Here is a 23325-nt window from a genome sequence, read left to right as displayed (position 1 = left end):
CAGGCTCTCCACCAGATGGCACAGTAGCACCACGAGGAGGGGGGGGGGGGGAGCTATACGAGCGGCTATAGGACTGTGTGCATCAGCCTTCCAGTGGGAATACAGAAGAGACCTTGGCACACACTGGGAGCCAGAAAACCTCTGGCGTCCTTCAGCCAAGTGACTCTGACTTGATGTAAAAGGGGCGAGTCAATTACCCAGTGATGGATAGATTACAGCCATGCATCATTCTGGGAGCCAATTTTCCTATGTGAACTGAATTTGAAACTCAATTTAGTTACTGCTCGCTCCGTTCCTCTCTGACAGACGGACGATTTCCATCTCTTGACTGCTGGAATCTGAGGTTAGAGGTCAATTGACTTCCAGACATTTGGCTGCGTGCAAAATGTAGATCAGAATGGTCATTTATGTAGCAATGCATTCACTTTATGACAAAAAAAAGGTCCTGGCTGATGTGAAAGGAAAGCTGCCGTACTTGATCTGAACTGACCACACAGCTGGATAATCACATTTGCGGAGATAGTGACTCTTTTATTAGCTGGATGAATTACTTTCCAATGGAGTCTAAATCATCCGTTTAAATGAACACAATTTGATCTAACGAGGTGTCTTTACTTGCAACCCAAGCATTTAATCACAATCAGAGTCTAGACATTTAGACATTCCAGAGAACTCATTAAGAACACACACTTCTTTCTAATTTGGTGCAAAATTGAAGACTATTTTAATCGGACTTGCTATTACTATTAATTATTGACGGCATAGAATTAAAACCATCCATTAAAAGCTCAGATAATGCAATGAACCGGGGACCTCTTCTGGACATTTTCCTGAATGTCAACAGTTTGGATCACTTGGGAGGAGGGGTTAAAAAAACAAAAAAACAATCTAGCAACCACAAATAAACAGAATTGTTCGAGCCTATAAATTAGATTTCTATGTGTAAGCCACATTTTCTCCCTCCATTACTATTCCATTATTATTACCCCCTCCTCCTGGCCAGCCTTGCTTGACAGATGGTGAATGCAGCACGGCCATCTTCTCGGCACAAAGAGTAGATATTGACTCGGAGATGCTCGATCCAATGACTTTGGAGAGCGCGTCTGAAGATGCACGGTGATTACCAGCTGAGTGGTTGGATATTGACTGGATGGTGGTGTGCAGAGATGATTGGGCTCACAGTGTATTGACTGGCTTGGTTAGCGGAGGGGAAACCGGCTACAAATTACCGGTCAGCTCTAATAATTCAGAGAACAAAGGCATCGACGTTTTAGCCAATATAGAACAATCCGCCTGTTCTTTGGGAAATCATTCAACTTAATATTAAAGTGCTCATATTATGCTTTTTGGCATTTTTTCCTTTATTGTGTTATATATCTTTTTTGTGCATGTAATAGGCATCCAAAGTGAAAAAGCCCAAACAGAAGTGCGATGCCTCATTCTGTAGCTAAAACAGAGAGCTCAACACACAGGGTGAAAAGAGGAGCTGCGGCAATGTGCAGTACGACAAAAAGATGGTGTTTTTTGAAAACTAAACCACGTTAACCTATTCGGATATAACCTCTAAATACAATTATGAACCTGGAAATGAGCATAATATGAGCACTTTAAGAAAACAGGGTCGGTAGGTATGAAGGTGTGATGAATGCATTAGTTGTCCCCATTTAATCTCAGTTCACGTTCATGTCGTCAGGTTACAGTCTCATGAAGAGCTGTCTTGTGTCTCCTCGGGGAGAGGAAGTTGGACAGGGGGAGCCGCAGAGAGCCGCCTGCCGCGGGTCTTCCTGCGCGCCTCCGAGTTGGACTCGGGGGAGGTCCAAGGCAGCCAGGCGAGACCGGCACTGTTGTTGCTTTCCTCTGCACTGCACTTGTTCCTCAGGCTGCGCCGTACCGAGCGCTGCCCTCTAGTGGCGACAGGCCGGAACACATCCTCAAAATTAAAGTCAGCCTGCCACGGGGCGAGGTCCAAACTGGCTACTCGCCCCACCTCCTGGCTATCGGAGCTTGGCCTGATGTTTTCCTGCTGGCTAGCTGCTTGGTCTGCCCGTCCCTTCGCCTCCACTTCATGGCTGGTTGGGTGCTCCTCTGCCCGGTGCCCCTGCTCCCGTAGCACTGAGCGGTTTACAGAGCTCCTCCTGCCCCGCTTGGCTTCTCTCTGTGCCGGCAGACTCAAAGTGAAAGCCAAAGGTGGGCAGTCGGAGGAGGGTGCGTCCCGACTGCCATGGCTTTGTAATTTCCCATCGGAGTCTGTGCAGTGTGTACCGGCAGAGGTCTGGGTAATATCTTCAGCGTTGACATGTCCCTGTTTAAGTACAGTGGGGTTCAGAGGGGTTGCCCTTGATGCCTGGGGGTTTGTAGTGGTTTGGTCTTCACAGGACTCCTCTGTCTTTACTCCAGTCTGGTCCACAGTCTCCTCACAGATCGGGCTATCAGCAGTAACACTGACCTTCCTTTTCTGCGGCGCTCTCCCTCTGGCCCTCGGCCCTGCCGGCCCCCTGCCGTCCCCCGTGGGGCTTTCTAAGACGGAGTTGGGAGATGTGACGGAATCTTCTGAAGGATCTTTTAAGGCATTAGTCACAGTAATGTTACCGAATGCTTGAGCGTCGTTGGCCATCTCATGGTTAAAGTGGGTCTCGTGATTTGGGCCTGTTGGAAGAAATGAGGACAAAAATATATCAGGGAAATTAATTTGTACCAATAACTGCTGCCCTCCAAAAGTTCTGACATTTTCAGGAATCAAAAATAAATTTAGTGATGATAGATTTTGAAAGGTCGTACGTAATGGAAAAAAAAAAAAATTATATTTTTTCCCACCCAACAGCATAGAAGCAAAACCTGTGATTAACGTTTACCTACTACTACTACTACTACTACTACTACTACTACTACTACTACTACTACTACTACTACTACTACTACTACTACTACTACTACTACTACAGGCTGAAGTTATCGCCTGTGTGTTTTACCTGTGCAGCTGGTAGAGGGAGTGTGCCGTGCTGCTGGAGACTGGCTGGTGAGGGACAAGGTCTCAGTGATGGGACTCAGGTTGGGGTTCTTGGAGGCGAACGCCCGAGAGCCATACAGGGAGCGGTCCACGCCCCTGCTCCACCGCCGGGTCGCCGTGGAGGTCATCTGTGGAAAGACATCAGGAAGGTTTGGACTGACATGTCAATGCTAATTGAAACTTGTATGTACATAAAAAAACGTTACAGTGGCGCTATGTCAGAGGCTGGGGATTACTGAATTAATAATAATAATTTCGACAACTCATGAACTGTAAAAGAAATGTCTTGTAAACACAAAAAAAAAATACTACATTAAAATGAAAACAGTTATCACAAAACATCTGATCATACAGGTTATTGTTAAAGCATTCTCCACGGGTCCTGGGGCGATTTAACATTTGATATTTACATCGTTATTGGAGCGTGTATTAAAACAAAGAACTACAACAAAGCTGTCAGACGAGCCAGACACTACTAGCTCAGTAAATAGACTGCATTCGACTGTAATGGGAGCTTCAAAGTCATTAGGTGCATAAGAGAATGGATTGCCAACTACAAACCACCTGCGGTACGGTTGTACTGGATAAACCTCCATAGAGATGCAAAGATTCTTCTTTTAAATCGATTAGTTGTCAACTATTAAATCAATTGCCGACTATTTTGATAATGGATAATCGTCGAGTCTTTTTTTTTTTTTTTTATATGAAAAACAAGAACAAGTTCTCTGATTCCAGCTTGCTGAATGTGAACATTTTCTAGTTTTCTTCACGCCTGTTAAAGTAAACTTAATATATATGAGTTGTGGACTAAACAAGTCATTGAGGACGCCATCTTGGGCTTTGGAAATCACTGATTGACATTTCATACAGTAGACTATACAAGTAATCGATTAGACAATCGTCAGATTAATCGACAATAAAAAATAATTGCAAGAGCGATGTGTGCAGTGAGTGAGAAGCACAGCTCTTGTGGCTCTTCATTTGTTGTACTCGTCTGGATTATCCTATTTATTTATTTTGTCCAAATGTGCTTAAAGAATAAGTCTGGCGATATTCTATATTTTTCCTATCATCAACAAATACCACGAAAACGCTAAAACCAACAATAAATGGATTGTGCGTGTATCCAAAGCCTCATCTTATTCCTCTTTGCCGTAGAGCTCCATTGTGTTAACCAACAAATTCAAGTTGTGGTAGGCCTAAATAAGTTTATTTTTTAGATTGTAAAACAGCTTTGAGTGGAAAATGCAAAAGGAGCTGAGAACTAAACATCTGTACCACAACGTGTAATTTTCTTTTTGTTAAATTTGATTTTATAAAATTTGTATCAAAAAGCGGTATTGTTCAGGAACCTGTATCAAAGACAAGGCATCTGCACTGTGGCATATAAATATACACACACACACAGTTCTTTTTCCAACCAGTAAGTTTGACTGCCTCCCAGACAGACCCAATAGTGGAGCGGTGTAAAGAGAACTCAAACTCCTCCAACTCACCTTCATCTTCCCAGCGGCCGACTTAGCAGCTGAGCGCGTCGACCTCTTCCCAGGCTCGCTCTCCTCTGGCTGCTGGGGGACCACAGTGTTGGCATTAGGATACATTTCACACACACACACACACACACACACACACACACACACACACACACACACACACACACACACACACACACACACACACACACACACACACACACACACACACACACACACACACACACACACACACACACACACACACACACACACACACACACACACACACACACACACACACACACACACACACACACACACACACACACACACACACAATATCCTCGGATGTGGTTTAGTTCAGATGCAGTGGAATTAAACCGTAGATTAGATAGGAGCATGTTATGGCGCCTACATTATTAAAAGGATGTCTTGTCTGGTAAAGGGAGATTTCTACAAGTGAGATCAAGCTGAAAGCGGTTTGTGGTAATAGCAGACCTTTCTCTTTAGACTTCTGGAGTGAGCTGGAGCCTCACCGCTAGATGCATGCTCTGGTCCTGGCTGCTGGGGAAGAGATTTATTTATGATAGTTTCAGTATTTGACATGGAATTCTAGCAGTATGGAAAGCTGTAGAGGATAGTAATAATCAGGTCATATATCTTGTGAACCCCCAATGACCTATCCAAGTAGATAAAAGCCCTGGAGCTGTAATGATGGCAGACCTTTTTCTTCCTTCGGTTTCTAGATTGGGCCGGAGGTTCCACACCCGCTTCACGTTGCTTCTCAGGCAAGGATGTAGGCTCATCCAGGGCATCCATCTGGGAGGTGGTGCTGGGCTTAGTCTCAGACTCTGGGGGAAATTGACAGTATTTCAGCTAAAATTACACCTGTTGAGACGGTCAGCTGTATGTAATATTAATAATGTGGGTTAGCATGGTTAATGATAAACAGAGACCAAGCAAACATTTCCCAGGACTTTGATACAGCTGAATCCGAATATCAAAAGGTTCTGCACTGTCTTTGATACTTGCAAACATTGGTTTAAAATGTCCTCGATATTTACATTTTTCTACACTGGACTGGCAATTGGCTTGCTTTGAACGTTTGAGCTACACACAAATAAAAACATACATTTTATTTCTGTTAAGTCTTATAGCTTGACACTTTTAAATGTGTCAGGAGACACGAGAAGGTGGAGAACAGGAAAGACAAAGACAAAGTTGAGTGGCAATGAAAGGAAAGCATGGTGAAGCATGACGGTAGCTCACCTGTCAGAATCTGTGAGAGAGACTCCTCACTGAAGGCAGTGTTTAAATTCAACGGCTGATGGTCCCACGTACATTCTGAAAATGCAAATTAAAAATGCCGTTTATCATTTAAACAGAGTCGGACTGCATTCTACTAGAGACTATACATTATAACTCTCAGGGTAAATAAACTGGAATGACGAACCTGTATCTCTCGTCACCGCCGAGTCAATCTCCTCCATCGAAGGGAAAACAATCTAGGACAACAAAATAAAGAACAAAAAAGTTGGTCAAAGCTGACTGTATCATGTACAATCCAGAACAGATAGTGGGGCATATCCTGGTTCTTGTAAATAATATACAATTATTAAAACATAACTCACACAAGTGATCACTTCAGACTTTTATCCAGTTATTATTTACAAGTATAATATAGAGAGGAAAAAAACAGACTCTTGGCAAAACTTAAACTGTAAAGAGTTCAAAATGTGTCAATACTAATAACAGAAGCAGCCCTAGTTGCTTGTGAAAATCTTGGATGTTTGTAGGGAGCTGAGAGACGACCTGGACTAGCCAGAGTATTTTCAATCTAAACTTTTAATGTTGTAACTTATATTTTATGACATGTATAGAAGAGTATAGACCATGCTAGCGCCACAGACACATTACCAATCCTAAAACTATCCTGGCATCTTGTCTACCTTTCCATCCTTCTCTTCACCGTCCTCTCCCACAGATGGCATTCTGCGGTTGCGGGGCATTGCAAGTGTAGGTGAGGCACCAAACCCAGAGGGGCTGCTGGGATCTGGCTGAGCTCGCAGCGTTTGGGATTCACTCCTCTGCGGGGTCTTCAGCACTGGCCGCGGCTGTAAGCTCCCACCTGGTGTGGGTGCCCGGCCCGGCGTGCCCCCCTTCTGTAGCGGTGTGCTGGGGGGCAGGTTCTTATCAAAGAACTCAGGAGAGAGCGGACCTCCAAAGCGCACCCTCTTTTTTGTTTTCTTAGCCGTGGACGTCCCGGTGGAGTCATCCTCTCCTGCAAAGACGCAAATAAGCCATTTACCTTTTGTTGCCCCCATTGCACAATGTATGAAGAGGCAGAAAGTAAAGCTACTTTGCTATAAACTCTTGGCTTTTTATTAATATTTGGTAAAACTCTAAATTGTCTTACAGGCCGATTGCAAAAGTATGTATGGTTCAGGGTACTTGCAAGTATAATCAATCTTTAGGTGCCAAAAGCATCTGAGCGCAGACCAGAGCGCACACACACACACACACACACACACACACACACACACACACACACACACACACACACACACACACACACACACACACACACACACACACACACACACACACACACACACACACACACACACACACACACACACACACACACACACACACACACACACACACACACACACACACACACACACACACAGTTTTGTTGAAGTCACAGAGAGTCACGGTTGGTTTCAAGTGTGGTTACAGTTTTTTAAAACTTCACACAGACAGCGTTTGCTGCGATATGATATTAATGGCGAGCCGAAAGCGGTCGCGGTGCTGTTGCCGTTACACTTCCTCTTAGACAAGCAGCCACAATGGTGGTTTCTCTGCCCTGATGACTGACTGACAGGCTGAGCTTGTAAGGCAAGGCACTTTTATTAATGTTACTCTGAGTGAGCAGTTTTACCAGATTTTTTTAATTTTGATAACTGTTTTGATTCACAATTAAGGTGGAAAATAAAAGCTTTGTGTTTAATGTATTTTTGTTGATGTTGAAATGAATTTTAAAAACATATGGTATCGAAAAAAGTATCGTTAGGAATCGGTATCGAAATTGGCACCGGATTGAAAGATTCTGAACGATCCCAAGCCCTATGTATGACATACCTACATTTTATAACTCAACTTATTGATAGTAATAAACTGTATGTATAATTGAACTGTATCCGAGATAGGGCTGGATGATTAATCGAAAAATAATCGAAACCGAAATTCAGAGCCTATAACCGACGTCATTTTACCAAGTTGGTTATTTCGGTCTTTTAATCCTATTAATATTTCCGCGGCCGCCCACTGTGTGTTAATGTAGTACTTTCCCCTTAAAACATATTACGGCCTCTGCATGTGTAGTCACGTGACTCCGCCCCGTCCAGTCTGCGACATTGAAGGAGAACTCAAACACAGAGTCAACTCAGCAACAGGAGCCCGAGCCACTTGCACCAAAAAAAACACGCAGTGTCAGTCGTTTGGACACATTTTGGTTTCAATAAAGACGACACCGAACAAACTCAAGTCAAATGCAAACACTGCAGAAAAACGACCAAAGGTAATACCAGCAATCTATTTCAACACCTGGAGCGCAATCACATTACCGAATATGAACAGTGCATGGCTCAAAAAAAATAGAGAGGCTGACAATCGCCCAGCAACAAGTGCCTCCACAAAGCAGGTGTCAAAAACACACGCATTTACAAATGCTACACAATATGAAAAGGATTCAAGAAAATTGAGAGAAATAACTGACGCCATTAGTTACTACATCACGAAGCATATGGATCCCATAGCTACGGTGGAGCACAGTGGGTTTAAACAACTCGTTAAAACACTCGACAGAAGATACACTGCCATCGCGACACTATTTTTCCCGAACTGCGCTGCCCAACATGTACCAAACATGTCGTAAAAAAGTAGCTGCTGAACTTCAGTCTGTTAAGCACTTTGAAAAGGTGAACATGCTAGTGTTTCTTAGTAAGAACCTGGAGTAAATGCTTCTGCATAGAGAGTGACAGGACAAGATCCCTGAGAGGAAGATCAAAAGGTTTACAAAGTTATATTTTGGCAATATTTACAATAATTTATTTTATTTACAAGAGAGAAATTATATTTTACTTTTAAGATGGCATGGCAATATTTACCATAATTTTATTTACAAAAAGAACTATTTTTAAGTTCTTTATTTTCTACATCTAAACTTTTTATTTTTTTTTTACTTAAATTACTTTAAAAGACGTTTTTATTTCATTGTAAAATCTACTGTTGTAGATTTTAGTTCAGTTGTTTGAAATATTTAATAAATAAGCATTAATTGCTATCTGTTGCAAAAGCTGTTGATTAACATGAATTTCCTCTCTCCTGGTACGTGGCCTGAATACATTGCATCAAGCTTAGCTCTTCGAGCGCTCCATTTACCTCGGAACTCGGAAGCCAAATGACGTCACACCCGAGTTGAATGCGTTCCATTCACAAGTCAGATTTCATTGTTTTCATTAGCCTAGCCAGGTTAGCCATTGTTAGCAATAGCAGTTTAATAACAATGCATTATGCGGTTTTTGTACATACAAAAAGGGTAACAACATTGTCCACAGAAAATATGGACAGCGCTGCACGTACGACTGATTTCGTGAGACACAAATAACACACAAGTGCTTATAACTGTATGTTCCTACAGCTTTCACAACTGTTGGTGCACGGAGCCGCCATGTTGGATTTTTAGCTTGGGGGTACTCTGTGGTTGCCAAGTTACGAGTACAAATGGAACACACGATAAGCATACCAAGCCTCAAAGGCCGGGCTGAACCAAGATAAAAGGCCAGTTCTTCTTGCATGGCCACTAGAGCTCTGTGTGTTTACCTGTGGGCTTCATCTCCAGCAAAGAGGGGACAGAGGGGATGTGGAAGGGGGATGACAATCCTGCAGCTGGTGAAGCAGCTGCAGCGTCATCATCGGGTGGTGGTCGGCCGAGGCTTTGGAGTTCAAAGACACTGTCCTGTTGAGAGAACACATGAGCCCACCCCCCTTCTGTTAGACTGTAGTTCAAAGAGCAGCAGTAGCTTAACACCACAAATACAGCTTCTATAATGCTATAGAAAAGCAGATCAGAAAACTGGGGCTGTGAGATGAAAGTAAGAACATGAATGTAGGAGTGGAAATAACACTCCAAACCATAGAAGCTATTCAAAACTGTCATAGTAACATTTCTAAAAATGGTGCTTTCACCCTTGTTGCCTGAATGACCAGACAGGTTGAGGACTTTAAAACAAAGACAGCACTTGACAGTAGGTCTGCCTTGTTATAGGGCTGGGCAATATGGCCTAAAAATAAAATCCCAGATTTATAAACACACACACACACACACACACACACACACACACACACACACACACACACACACACACACACACACACACACACACACACACACACACACACACACACAGTTTTGTTGAAGTCACAGAGAGTCACGGTTGGTTTCAAGTGTGGTTACAGTTTTTTTATTAAGTTTGGGGTCACTTAGAAATTTCCATTCCACTCCATTCCAGACACAATACCTGCTGAGATCAGTTGTATTGTTTTTTTTAACCAGGGCAGCAGTTTTCAGATTACATTATTTGCTTACATAATTGCAAAAGGGTTCTCGACTGTTGTAGAAAGAAGTGGCTGAAGAAACACTTCAAATTCATGCTTTTTGGTCTAAACGTCATACCCAAATTAAAAGTGGTACAGCTCCCATATACTTTGACACTCAGGGGTGTGCCTGATATCATTGGAAAGGTGATTGATGTGGGTTTGTTTGTGTATTTGAGAAGTGTTGTATTTTGTAGTTTTTTGGCTTTTTTATTTGCACTTTTCAAATAGACATAAAAAAACGCACAGACATATTTGTAGAAAAGAATTCATATAAAATCCATTTTTGAGTCTTTTAGCTTCTGAATTTTTTTCTGTAGTAAGCTGAGACGTGGCTAATGCTGTGTTGTCTGTCACCTGTCAGATGTGTTTACAGCAGTGTATTTTAATAATTTTACAGATTTATAACTTAGACAGAAATAAAAACTCTCCATTCTAGCCTCTGTAACTCTGTGTCAGTAAGGCCTAGAATCGCCCTGACACTTGTAACAAAAACTTGAGAATGTTTCCTTTCCAATGATATCAGGCACACCCCTGAGTGTCAAAGTATATGGGAGCTGTACCACTTTTAATTTGGGTATGACGTTTAGACCAAAAAGCATGAATTTCAAGTGTTTCTTCAGCCACTTCTGTCTACAACAGTCGAGAACCCTTTTGCAATTATGTAAGCACATAATGTAATCTGAAAACTGCTGCCCTGGTTAAAAAAAACAATACAACTGATCTCAGCAGGTATTGTGTCTGGAATGGAGTGGAATGGAAATTTCTAAGTGACCCCAAACTTTTGACCGGTAGTGTGTGTGTGTGTGTGTGTGTGTGTGCGTGTGTGTGTGTGTCTGTCTATCTCCATCCATCCAAAAATATAATGTTAGTCCCTGTCGCTGCCATGTTGTTTGGTTTACCACTCCCTCATCGAATCAGTTCTCACTTTCAATATCTCTTCCTGGTACAACCAACTCACCATCAAAGACAAAACAAGACTTTCACGCATAGTGAATCACGCTGACAAAATAACTGGCTCATCCCATGCTCCCCTATCTGAGCTGTACAATCGCTCAGTGATCAGGAAAGCCAACCTGATCACAGAGGACCCGTCTCACCCCCTCCATCACTCCTTCCAGCTATTACCATCAGGCAGGCGTTTTAGGGTACCATTGGCCCTGAAAAACATCTACAAGAAATCCTTCATCCCATCTGCAATAGCCATATTGAATAGCACAAAATGAACACTACAGTCAGCTGATACCTGAATTCACCCCATGTCTTGTTTTTATATGTATGTATGAATGTCTCTTTGTAACTGGAGCCTTGTCAAAGACAATTTTCTGGAACCCTGTGTTACAGACAATAAAGTATTATCTTATCTCTATGGCAAATGCGCAGGGGAAGGGCTGAGCCCGTTTGGAGCTACGGGAGCACAGAGGGGAGCGTAAGCGGACATTAAGGAGAAAAATAGATTTTCATTTAAACAAAATCAACGTTAACTACACATTCGAGTTAATCGATAAAATCGATATATCGCCCTGCCCTACCTTGTTATCACCTGCTGTGTGGCTGAAGTTGTGAAGCATATGATTACTGCTTGGCACCATGTTGCAACGGAAGTGTGCTATACTGAGCCTGTGGGCAACGGCCATTACACTTTTCATTCAGAAAATTGGATGCTTGGCTGGTTAACATTTTAAATGTCATTTCACTTTAAAAAGAGTTCTGCTTGAATTACTGTGAAGTACAGTTTTTTTTTTTTATGTGGAAAATGGTATAGATATTCTGCTACTCAAATGCCATTATCACATTATTCCTTCCTAACTTGTGTGTGTGTTGCAGTCTGGATTAAGACCTCACCTGTTGGTTCTTAGCAGGGGAACAGCCTTGGAGATCAAGAGCAGTGTGAAGGGTTGGGGATATAAGCACGGCTTTGGCCTCTTCCACGGTCTCAGTGGATGGCAGAGGTCCTCGTGTCACTGGTTCTTCTTCCTCCTGTGGATATTAGGGGTGGGGGAAAAAAAATTATTTGCATAAATATTTTCTGTTTAGGGTAATGCTGACGGCGACTACATCATATCAGTTTCCAGAAAAACAGACGGAAAGCAGAAATGCAGAAAATCCATGTTCTGTACTTTTTTACAACTGAAATAAATGTCAGACTGACTGACATTTGATGTGCATTTTCTTTTTCTTTTTTTTTTTTAAAACGTCTCATGATATATTGTCTCAAGAAGTGTATTATTCAACTCAGTTTGGTTAAAGAAGGAAGAGAAAATTGCAATACCATGTAGGGCTGTAAAAATTGCTCAAAAATGACGTTCAAATATTCCCTCTAAAAAAACACAGAATATTCTAACTATTCGAACATCTGGTTGCGCACGCATACACATTTTGTCAATGATGCGCATTACGTCAATAACAGGACAAATTAATACAAAGAGACATAACTACTTGTATAGGTAGTCTATTTAAGTTCAAACATATTTGACAATGTATTACCTACACAAAAACAAGACGATGCAAGATGCCTGTTGTCCTCCAGCAATGCTGGAAGAGGACCCCTATGTCGCCGCAGCAGCACTTAACGCTGCCGTGTCCAGTTTTACGGCAGCAGCAGCAGGGCGGACGGCGCTTTCAAGCAGCCCTCACCGGCCAGCTACAGCGCCGCCGGGGAGCTTCAACACGTTAAACAGGGCCGATGAAACCACTCATGAACTATATGTTGTGTTTAATGTCGTTCAAGAGGATGGCAACGTAGCAAGCAAACACGATCAAATGAAAGGTAAACACCCTTTAGAGTGCTCTAACGTTACAGCAAGTCCTGTGGCTCAGTGGAGGTGGCTAACAGCAGTTAAGCTAATGACAACTTCACAACACAATTAATTTGGATACAAGCGTTACATTATGGAAGATAGACAGGATTTTGAACACACACACACACACACACACACACACACACACACACACACACACACACACACACACACACACACACACACACACACACACACACACACACACACGTGTGTTACTTCACGCAGCACATGCAACTGATTTGAAACGATAGCTACAGATTATACATTATTTACTTCCGCTGGCACAGATAAACTAATGCTACACTCGTTACTGTAAGTAGCCTACAATAAACCCTCAATGATTAGCTAATTAGTCAATACTTATTAGTATACCCACCTACCTGTTGTACAGGCATAAACATGTAGAAACCGATATTTCAGTCTACTTTGTCTGCGCTGTCCACTCGCAAAGCAGACAGCCTCTGCTACCGCAAGCGTTTTTTCCACTTTATTTTAATTTGAATATAAATTTTTACCTTCGAAATTCTTTTTTAAAAACTATTCGAATATATATTCGAATTTAGAATATTCGTTGACAGCCCTAATACCATGGGATGGCAATAAATAAAAATAACACCACAAATCAAATGGGCACCCATGTATCGTGAAAGAATATAAATCGGGACAAAAGCATATCGTCCCAGCCCTAGTGGATATGATTAAGGAACTGCCACGGTTTCATTCTGCTGCAAAGCATTACGGTATCAAGAACGCTACTACCATGGATAGGGGAATTGCAGATTTACCAAACTGCTGTTTTTGTGCTCAGAATGATACGGAAAACTTAAAATAGGATATTGCACCTTACAGAATACAAGTAAAAGCTCAGAGTAAGACAAACCGATGCAATGATAAATAAATAAACCTCACCCAGCACTAAAATCAAACTTGTTTTGCTTAAGAGATCTTGTTTTTCTCTTTTTGGATATGCTTGTATTTAAAAAGGCCCTGTGCTGCACTGAGATCTACCAGTGCATATAGGAGTTAAAAATAATCAGCAGATTTAATGGAAGCAAAGTACGGAGAGGGAAAACCTTTTAGTTAAATTATTGAAAGCAGTCAAAAGTAAACAGGGTCAGAGTGAGTGTACCTCCTGCTCCTTCAGACTGAAGTTGGAGATAGGAGTGCTGCCCTCTCTAATCTCAACCTCACACCCTTCCCGGGGGCCCAGGCGCCGCCTTTTGCTGGGTACGGGCGTCATCATTGGTGGGTAGTTCTCCTTTCCTCCATTATGGCTGTGCCCATCTGAAAGGACAAAACAAAACAAAACAAAAATAAAAATAATGACGCATTATATAAACATACAAAAACAAATGGGACTTTGGGGCACCTCAGTTAAGATAAAACATCACATATCAAATATAAACATAAAAATTATTTTAAAAAAACTGCTTGAAAAACAACTTGATCAAAGGAATCAAGATAAAGTTTCACTTCAGCAACAAACATCTCAGAAACCGGGCCATTTAAGAAGCTGACCAAGCTCAGAAGGAATGACTGCTGTAAGATGTTGTCAGGCTTACACTGTGCTATGCATTAATCCACTGCTTTTGAACAGTGCCTCCAGACATCATAAAGAAATCCTACTGGCATAGACCCTTGGTGAGGAATGAAACTATTAATCCTGTGGCAATGAGGCAGCCTCACCAGACAGATAATCTCTTGTCTTGATGCATCCTCCAGCCTTGCCGTCCTGCCTTGGCATCGGATCACAGACCTCACTCTCTTCCACATCCATCAGGCTCTGGAAGGAGGCCATCTTCTGCCTCAGCGTGGAGGCGACCCGGGGAAAGGGGCTACCTCTGACAAGCTGAGAGTTGAGACAGCAAAAACAAACATATCTGTTCAGCGATGCAGTTTGACAGGCCACAGACTTCTGACATTACAGAAGTAGTATTACTGAGAGGCAGCACATCTATCACATACTCCTTCCACACGCACACAATCCATTACTTTTACAGGTTTATTGAGCTATGCGTTATCCAACTAACAGTAAGTCTCATGCTTCAGAAGATTAGGGCTGCCACCTCTTCGTCGATTAGTCGACTAATCGGTCGTTTTGGTCTTAGTCGACTAAGATTTCTTTAGTCGATTAGTCATTTTTTATGCTTATTCATGCTTAATTACTTATTTCCAAGAAACTTCTGAGCACATTCATGGTAAACAAGATTTAAAGTGGTGCTTTTGCAGGATTAATTGTGGAGAAACTCAGTTTTACAGATGGTTAATTAACTACATTTATATTGTGCTTTTCTAGTCTTAACCACCTCTCAAAGCGCACAGCTCTGTCAATTAAATCAACTAATTGATTAGTCGACAAAATCCTATAAGTGTTAGTCGACTAAGGAGTTCTTTAGTCGAGGACAGCCCTACAGAAGATTGTCATTTACTATTCATAACAAGAGTAAAAGAATAATTTCCTTCAAGCTAAATTGGACCCCAAACTGATCCTTCTAGTATCAAACTCACCATCTGCAGACCTAAGAATTGGTAGCTTACCTGTCGGAAAAATGTGCCAAAAGTCAATAGAAACTTCTTAAAACCCCTTTTGCAGCATAATGCAATGCTCTGCTGCCCATTATTTGCTCACTGTGTTCCAAACATGCATCACTTTGCCAACATGCAGCGAAATGCATAGCTTTCATTTACATCCTTAGCACAAGCTTGTGAGCAGACTCGTGCCATTGGCTTAAGCTTTTTAGTGCCCACCTCCTGTCCTCAATTGGGCAGAAACATGCTATCTTAATGATAAGCAATGAGTGAGCAGGATAGAAAATTTTATGAAAGCTGTGTATTTAAAAAACATAAATCACATTTTTTGTTGTCATATAGATTTTAGCTTAATTCATATGCATAGCACAAAAGCATTGCGTTTCTCAACTGACCATAACTGAGAATATACGCTGATGTTAACAATTGGGTTGGGTACCGAACTCCATTTTTTAGGGTACTGACCAAATTACGTCGTCAGTACCGACTCACGTTAAATCAATCTGTGCCAAATCTTGGTACCTGAGGCATGTTAGCACATGCTTCTCTTAGTCTTCTCTGCGGTGGAGAGGGAGCGAAACTATGTTGTCTCTGCAACTTGTTCCAAGTCATAGTGAGTCAGCGCAATGCCAATAGAGCGTGTGCAGTCACGGTGTGTGTGTGTGTGTGTGTGTGTGTGTGTGTGTGGTTACACTTCCTTTATGACCAGCACAACAGCGTTTTCTACGGCTTTGTGATAGGACCGACAGGCTGGGGGTTATAGGGAAGGGTCATATTATAGAAGAATGCCTTTATTTATCCCGTCAAAGTTAGTACAGTTGCAAACACATTGAACACAGGCCTGAATTGCAAACATGCTCAGGACCTATACATGCTAAACACACTAACAGAGATGTCCGAGTGAGGGGGCTGCTCCTTGGAGGAGCGCCCAGAGCAGTTGGGTGTTTGGTGCCTTGCTCAAGAGCACCTTGGCAGTGCCCAAGAGGTGAACTGGCACCTCTCCAATGGACTGAGCTACTGCCATCCATACCCTATACCCCCATACTACATATACATCCTACATTATTTTAGCTATAGAATTTCTTGTTTGGAAATTGTATTCTTTTCTTTCTTTTAGATATTTTAAAAATATTTATTCATTGGAAAATTTGTGGCAAGCATGTACAGCCATCTTTATCTTTATTTTATTGGTGGGTTCCTTTTAAAAGCCCTCAGGGTTTATTTCATTCTTCCTGTGCATATTTTATGTAATGGTATATGTTTTATTTAAAATTTTTAAGCACAAATAATGTTTTAAGTAAATAGAGGGTTCAGACAGACATAATGAAATTCAAGGACTTTCAAGTAATTTTTCAAGCACTACTTTAACATTTTCAAGGTCTGCCTTGAGCATACAGTCATAAATTATGGTGGTATATTTGTGCCACATTCCTGAGTTAGCAAAGGGAGAATTAGAGCACAGAAAAGCAAACAAAAATCTGTTTTGTGCTTAATAAATTATTCAGTAGCGCCAAGATCAAAAAGTGGCTGATTGTCAGCCACTGTGGTACATAGGCATATGCCGATCCCCAGGCCACACATGGCGCTCACTACCACAGCATTTGCCGGTGGCTGATGGCCTACGCCACCGCGACCACGGCATAAACCGATCCCCTGGCGGCACTGGCCGCTCACTACACAGACCTGTGCCGGTTGTCTAACTGTTTAACGGCAGGTGGACGTGGTAACGTTAGGCAAACGGTCAGTGACAAACAGTTATGCAATTTCATACAAGTTAACACGGCCACCTGACGTTCAACTGTGTATAAAGCCAAGCCAAGTAATGTTTGTATAATGTGTTGCAATGACGAAGTAGTGGTCATAGTGCGTCGTGCTGCGTCCACCCACGCCCTGCTGTGCCCTGCTATGACATGAACTACTACAACTACCATTGTAATCACTGTTCCATTATCTTTATGACTATTATCGCCACTGTTCATCACCCCCGCGCCAACCGGCCCCGTCAGACACCACCTACCAAGAGTCTGGGTCTGCCGAGGTTTCTTCCTAAAAGGGAGTTTCTCCTCGCCACTGTTGCAACAGCCATTGCTGATGCTTGCTCTTGGGGGAATTACTGGAATTGTTGGGGCTTTGTAAATTATAGAGTGTGGTCTAGACCTACTCTATCTGTAAAGAGTCTCGAGATAACTCTTGTTATGATTTGATACTATAAATAAAATTGAATTGAATAGTGAGTGAAAATGTGACCTGAGATGCAAGGGGAGGGCTGAAATGATTTGGGTAACTCGAATAATTTGATTACTTAAAACCGATGCAAAATGATCTAACATTGTACCGCTCACTGGGTTTCCACACAGATGGTTATTACTATCACACAACGGGCTGGCGCTGCTGTGGACACATGCTGTAAAAATTGACGCCACGGATTGAAGGAAGAGAGTGATAGTAGTGAGGGTTTAAGAGAAGAGACAGGCGGAGAAACAGCAGAAAGTTTGGGATCATTTCAAGCTGCAAAAAAAGTTACTTTACAGTGTGATAAGACTTTACTTCAGAGTTTACATTTGGGCCACCAAAAATGTACTTGGCCACCAAATTTAGGGGCTTGGTGGTCCGTGCTTAAAAACCTTTAGCATCTATCACTGCAAAAGCCTTTCTTATCCGATTCCTCGATTAATTGATGGAATAATTGGTATAATGTAGAATACTCAATTACTGAAATAATCAATAGCTGCAGCCCTAGCTCTGTGTGATATTTGTCAAGCTGAATTTTCTATTCTGGTCCAGACTGAAATAAAAGTCTTTCTGTGAGAGAAAGGACACTGGATATATCCTGGAATGTAATTTTAAGACATTTGATGCTTTCCAGATACCACTGCAAATAAAGCAAACTGTTGCTAAAAATAAAAACATGCTGGCACTTTCCATTCACTATTCCAGCATTATCTGTTTATATAGGACCATGCTCACGACCATTAACAGGTACAATACTTCTCATAGCCGTTGCCAGCAAACATTGTAGCTACTAGTGCAGCCCCACTAATTTCCGTCCCTAACCTAACGTTAACTAATTAATATGCAAATAAGCATATGATGTCATTTGCACCTAAGCTCTCTAAAAAAAAAAAAAAAAAAACAGGGAAAACCTGACTGTAGCTGGACCTACCACAGAAGAGGATTTGAGTACTTCACTAGGAGTTTATACATCTGTCTGCGGCAAGATTTTCTCACCCCAACAGTAACACAGCCGTATAGGATACAGTAGGGCTGTGCAATTAATCAAAATGTAATCGTGATTATGATTTTGGCTCCAACGATCGCAAAAACAGAATAATCGAGAAAAACAATTATTTAGCTCATTACGGTTTGCAAGGAAACGCTAATTTTAGCGGGAAGACGGGAAGGGTCCATTGCACCCCCCACTTTACCCTCCTGCCGCAACGACTGATTTGGCGTTCCAGCTGGTGTGATCCCTTCGCAAGATGGTCTTTAGTATCGTTATTAACGCATGTTACAGACGGAGGGGAAGCCAGAACACAATTCACAGTAAATGTTTATTTAATCGTTTTTAAATTAAAAAAAGCTTTAGTCTCAATATCTGACGGTATGCCTGCAAAAGTAATGTGTGAATTTGGTGCCAGACCCAAAGTTCTAATAGGATCTCAAATCTGTAATCAACTTTTAAAGCTGGAGTATATTGGCCAGTGCAAGTTCTGTATCATAGTGCACGTGTGTGAATATGTACTGTAGATGTGCAACACTTTCATGTGTGTACAACTAGTTGTAGTTGTGGCAGTCCTTGCATGCATCTGATAAAGAAAAACAACAAAGCCAGACTGCAATCTGCATGCTGCCTCACACTCCAGTATGATGTGCCAGGGGTGCAAGATTTGCTTAACTGTATCCCGAGAACGGATCTTACCTCTGGAGTTTTAAAGCTTGGTGGAGTCTTCATCCTCTGTTGTGCCATGAAGCGAATGAGGGAGTTTGTCTCTGGTGAGCCCCGGACACCAACGCTGGACTTCCGCCTTGCCTTTTTTATTTGTGCTAGACGAGACTTATCTAAAGCAAGAGGGGGAAGAATGCCACTTCACTCAAATGGTGTCATACTTTCCATTGATGGTTTCTGCATCTAATTTTATGCATCAGTGGTGATAAATTGTGAATAGAATACTGCTTTGGTCACATACACAACAATAGTATGATTTATTATGCAGGTTTCTTTTTTTTTACAATGGTTTAAGTTTATTATTACAGATTATGGCAAACCCTACACACACACAGAGAGAGAGAGAGAGAGAGAGAGAGAGAGAGAGAGAGAGAGAGAGAGAGATATTTAATCAGGGCAGCAGTTTTCAGATTACATTATGTGCTTACATAATTGCCAAAGGGTTCTCAACTGTTGTAGAAAGAAGTGGCTGATCTTTAATGCAATATATACATTGCCCATTATCGGCAACCATTCATCCAAGGTTCCAAATGCACAGTCTGTTCACTAATCGGATATCATTTTAAAAGGCTAACTGAGAAAACATTGGAGAACCCTTGTGTAATTATGTAAGCACATAATGTAATCTGAAAACTGAAACTGAGCTCAGCTGGTATTCTGTCTATAATGGAGTCCCCAAACTTTTGACTGGTAGCTTAGACAGACAGCACAGCCGATTGAATACAAAGTAAACACCGTCTCTCACAGTCCTCTCACCTTTGCTGTTGGCTGATCCTGGAATAAAACTCTGGACAGAGATGCCAAACTGACAAGGTGTAAGCTCAGAGAAATTCAGGGGGTCTGAGGGGTCAATAAAAACAGGAGGGGCGTCCTCTTCTGAGGGGGACAACATTTTCTCCTTCTGATCTCCCTTAGTGCTAGCAGTGTTCATCACGGTAGCCATCTGCAATGACAAGATATTACATACATAGCTACATCTTATAAGTGTCAACACAGTAGTCACTAGGGAAAACTTAAGATGGACAACAGCAGGGGGTTAAGTCACCTGTAACGTTATTCCTAATATGTTATTCCAATCAGGCTGATGCTTGTAAGCCATGAGATGATTTGCATGAAGCTGTAGCTAACGTTACACATCAGAACTACTACTAAAGACTTCTTCCAGGGACGTAACGTTAACGTTGTTATCGCCGACTAACTAAAAAAATGAACACCAAACGCTAATTTTTGTTTAATTCAACGTTAGTTTGTCATCATGACCTCTTCACATATTAGTTTGTCATCATGAACTCTTCACATTGGACGTTAATGTTAACTAGCTAGCTAACAGTAGCAACAGTAACGTTACTGTTAGTGCTTAATATAATGGATTGACAACAAGTAACTTACCTTATACATTTAAAGCAAATAAAAGGGGTGTCTCCCGTTGAAACAGATATATAAAAAAAACATGTATAGACTACTGTGTCATAAAAAAGGCATTAAGGTCTTAAAATGAGATCACAAACGACAAAATACGAGCAGAGAGCGATTCAAATTATGCTCCACGCCAGACCCAGCGGCTGCGTGTGGATCCCTCCGCGAAAACGTAATGAATGCTTGTAAACAAACACTGTTACAACTTCAAAAATACGCAGTGTAATATGTAGTCTTGTTTACAAATGTAAAATATGGGTAGCAACGACGGCCATTGTTAAAAAAAAAGTCGATACTAACTTATAAGCTGTATCGTTCGGAGGAACTAACTTCCTTATTTTTAACGGCTTGAAAGGGACCGGTACTCGTTTAATATGAATTGGCCAATAGAAATGCCAAACAAGATACCACGTGACATCCGAAAGGCAAAGCAGCATAGATAGATATTATATATATAATAATATATATTATATACTTTAGCATATACTAGGCTATGTTATTGTAATCAACATGACAATAAGATTAGACAAAAAAAGTGGCTTGATATGTAAAAAAATAAATAACAACAGGCTTGATTTATTAATGTGTGATAAAATAAGTTCCACATTAATTTCAAACTGAGCAAACACTGATCCATAGCCCAGATGCAGGTTAGGAAAAAAGCAAGCAAAATTAATAATTTTCATGTTTTGAGGTAAAAAGTAATAATAACTTCAAGTAGGCCTAATCCAGCTGGACTGTAACTTGCTCCCCTTGACTGTTAGGGCCCCATCTGCTGTTGGCTGTCTGGAAATTAAACAGCTGGAGCCTGACTTCATCCTTCTCTCAGTCTGTTGGTTCCTACCTGACCTGATGCTCAAAGTTAAAACTCCCCCAATCTGTCAGCCAGACAGTATAGCTATCAGCATTTTCTTGTTGAAGGTTACACAGAAAAGTGTAACACTGTCTTCTACTTATTCAATTAAACACATATCATAGAGATGTGGGTTTTGGGAATCCAGAGCAGTTGAACATAGAAGTTTGTGTCTTTTCAATTGCTTTTCTTAGTGTTTTTAATGGTTAGGTTGTGGTAAATAAAAAAATTAAAAAATGGCCCTTTAAAGGTCCCATGACATGGTGCTCTTTGGATGCTTTTATATAGGCCTGAGTTATCCCCTAATACTGTATGTGAAGTCTCTTTTATATAGACCTTAGTGATCCCCTAATACTGATTGTGAAGTCTCTTTTATATAGGCCTTAGTGATCCCCTAATACAGTATCTGAAGTCTCTTTTATATAGACTTTAGTGGTCCCCTAATACTGTATCTGAAGTCTCTTTTATATAGACCTTAGTGGTCCCCTAATACTGTATCTGAAGTCTCTTTTATATAGACCTTAGTGGTCCCCTAATACTGTATCTCAAGTCTCTTTTATATAGACCTTAGTGGTCCCCTAATACTGTATCTCAAGTCTCTTTTATATAGACCAGGGGTGGCGAACCTGTGGCTCTTGAGCCATATGCGGCTCTTTGCCTGCTCCTTTGAGGCTCTTACTGTGTGGCTGGGGGCTGTGTTATTGGTAGATTTTTATTTACTTTTTTCTAACATTTCACATAAGTTAAAAAAAGAAGCATTTGAATGCATCTGCCAATACATTTGCCAATTATTTTAAAATAGTTTTTTATGGACAGATCCTGCAACTTGAGGAAAGATCACCTTCCTCATTAACCCTTTCACGGCTGAATCAGATTGTTTGAAAGCCCCTCTAGTGACAAGTGAGTGAAAAGTCGAAGTCGCTTCGAGTGGCCACAACTTACATCAAGACCTAAAAAGGATTGTGGATAACTAAGACTGTCAGGTTTCCCACTGAGACAATCTAAGTAAGAAATAAACCCTGTTGTAATGTGGACCTGCATGTGTTGTGTGGCTTTTTGCTATGGTGCGTGTTTTTCTGTGGCTCTTAATGCTGAACTGGTTGGCCACCCCTGATATAGGCCTTAATGGTCCCCTAATACTGTATCTGAAGTCTCTTTTATATAGGCCTTAATGGTCCCCTAATACTGTATCTGAAGTCTCTTTTATATAGACCTTAGTGGTCCCCTAATACTGTATCTGAAGTCTCTTTTATATAGACCTTAGTGGTCCCCTAATACTGTATCTGAAGTCTCTTTTATATAGACCTTAGTGGTCCCCTAATACTGTATCTGACGTATCTTTTATATAGACCTTAGTGGTCCCCTAATACTGTATCTGAAGTCTCTTTTATATAGACCTTAGTGGTCCCCTAATACTGTATCTGAAGTATCTTTTATATAGACCTTAGTGGTCCCCTAATACTGTATCTGAAGTCTCTTTTATATAGACCTTAGTGGTCCCCTAATACTGTATCTGAAGTCTCTTTTATATAGGCCTTAATGGTCCCCTAATACTGTATCTGAAGTCTCTTTTATATAGGCCTTAATGGTCCCCTAATACTGTATCTGAAGTCTCTTTTATATAGACCTTAGTG

At 41.3% G+C, this 23325-nt stretch overlaps 1 protein-coding gene across 4 annotated transcripts; it reads right to left on the bottom strand.

Annotated features, from left to right (window-relative positions):
* Positions 1–1543: 1543 nt before the first annotated feature.
* Positions 1544–21191, bottom strand: cdca2 (cell division cycle associated 2). Of its 4 annotated transcripts, none has more exons than XM_028578189.1 (15): positions 20812–21191; positions 20179–20365; positions 19396–19535; positions 14634–14796; positions 14077–14231; positions 11989–12123; positions 9370–9505; positions 6432–6763; positions 5936–5987; positions 5752–5826; positions 5206–5333; positions 4981–5046; positions 4504–4575; positions 2970–3135; positions 1544–2646 (listed from the first exon to the last, which is right to left on the bottom strand). In XM_028578189.1, exons 1-15 carry the CDS (start codon positions 20818–20820, stop codon positions 1703–1705), a joined length of 2760 nt encoding a protein of 919 aa, XP_028433990.1. In that variant the 5' UTR covers positions 20821–21191; the 3' UTR covers positions 1544–1702. The 4 variants fall into 4 exon arrangements, with proteins under 4 accessions (XP_028433990.1, XP_028433992.1, XP_028433991.1 ...); XM_028578191.1 differs by having other exon boundaries at positions 4504–4572; XM_028578190.1 differs by having other exon boundaries at positions 4981–5043.
* Positions 21192–23325: the final 2134 nt, after the last annotated feature.

Source organism: Perca flavescens, chromosome 5 (assembly GCF_004354835.1).
Source record: "Perca flavescens isolate YP-PL-M2 chromosome 5, PFLA_1.0, whole genome shotgun sequence".
Lineage (NCBI taxonomy): Eukaryota > Metazoa > Chordata > Actinopteri > Perciformes > Percidae > Perca > Perca flavescens.
The sequence above is the reverse complement of the archived record's forward strand: the minus strand, read 5'-3'. Positions and strand labels throughout refer to the sequence as shown.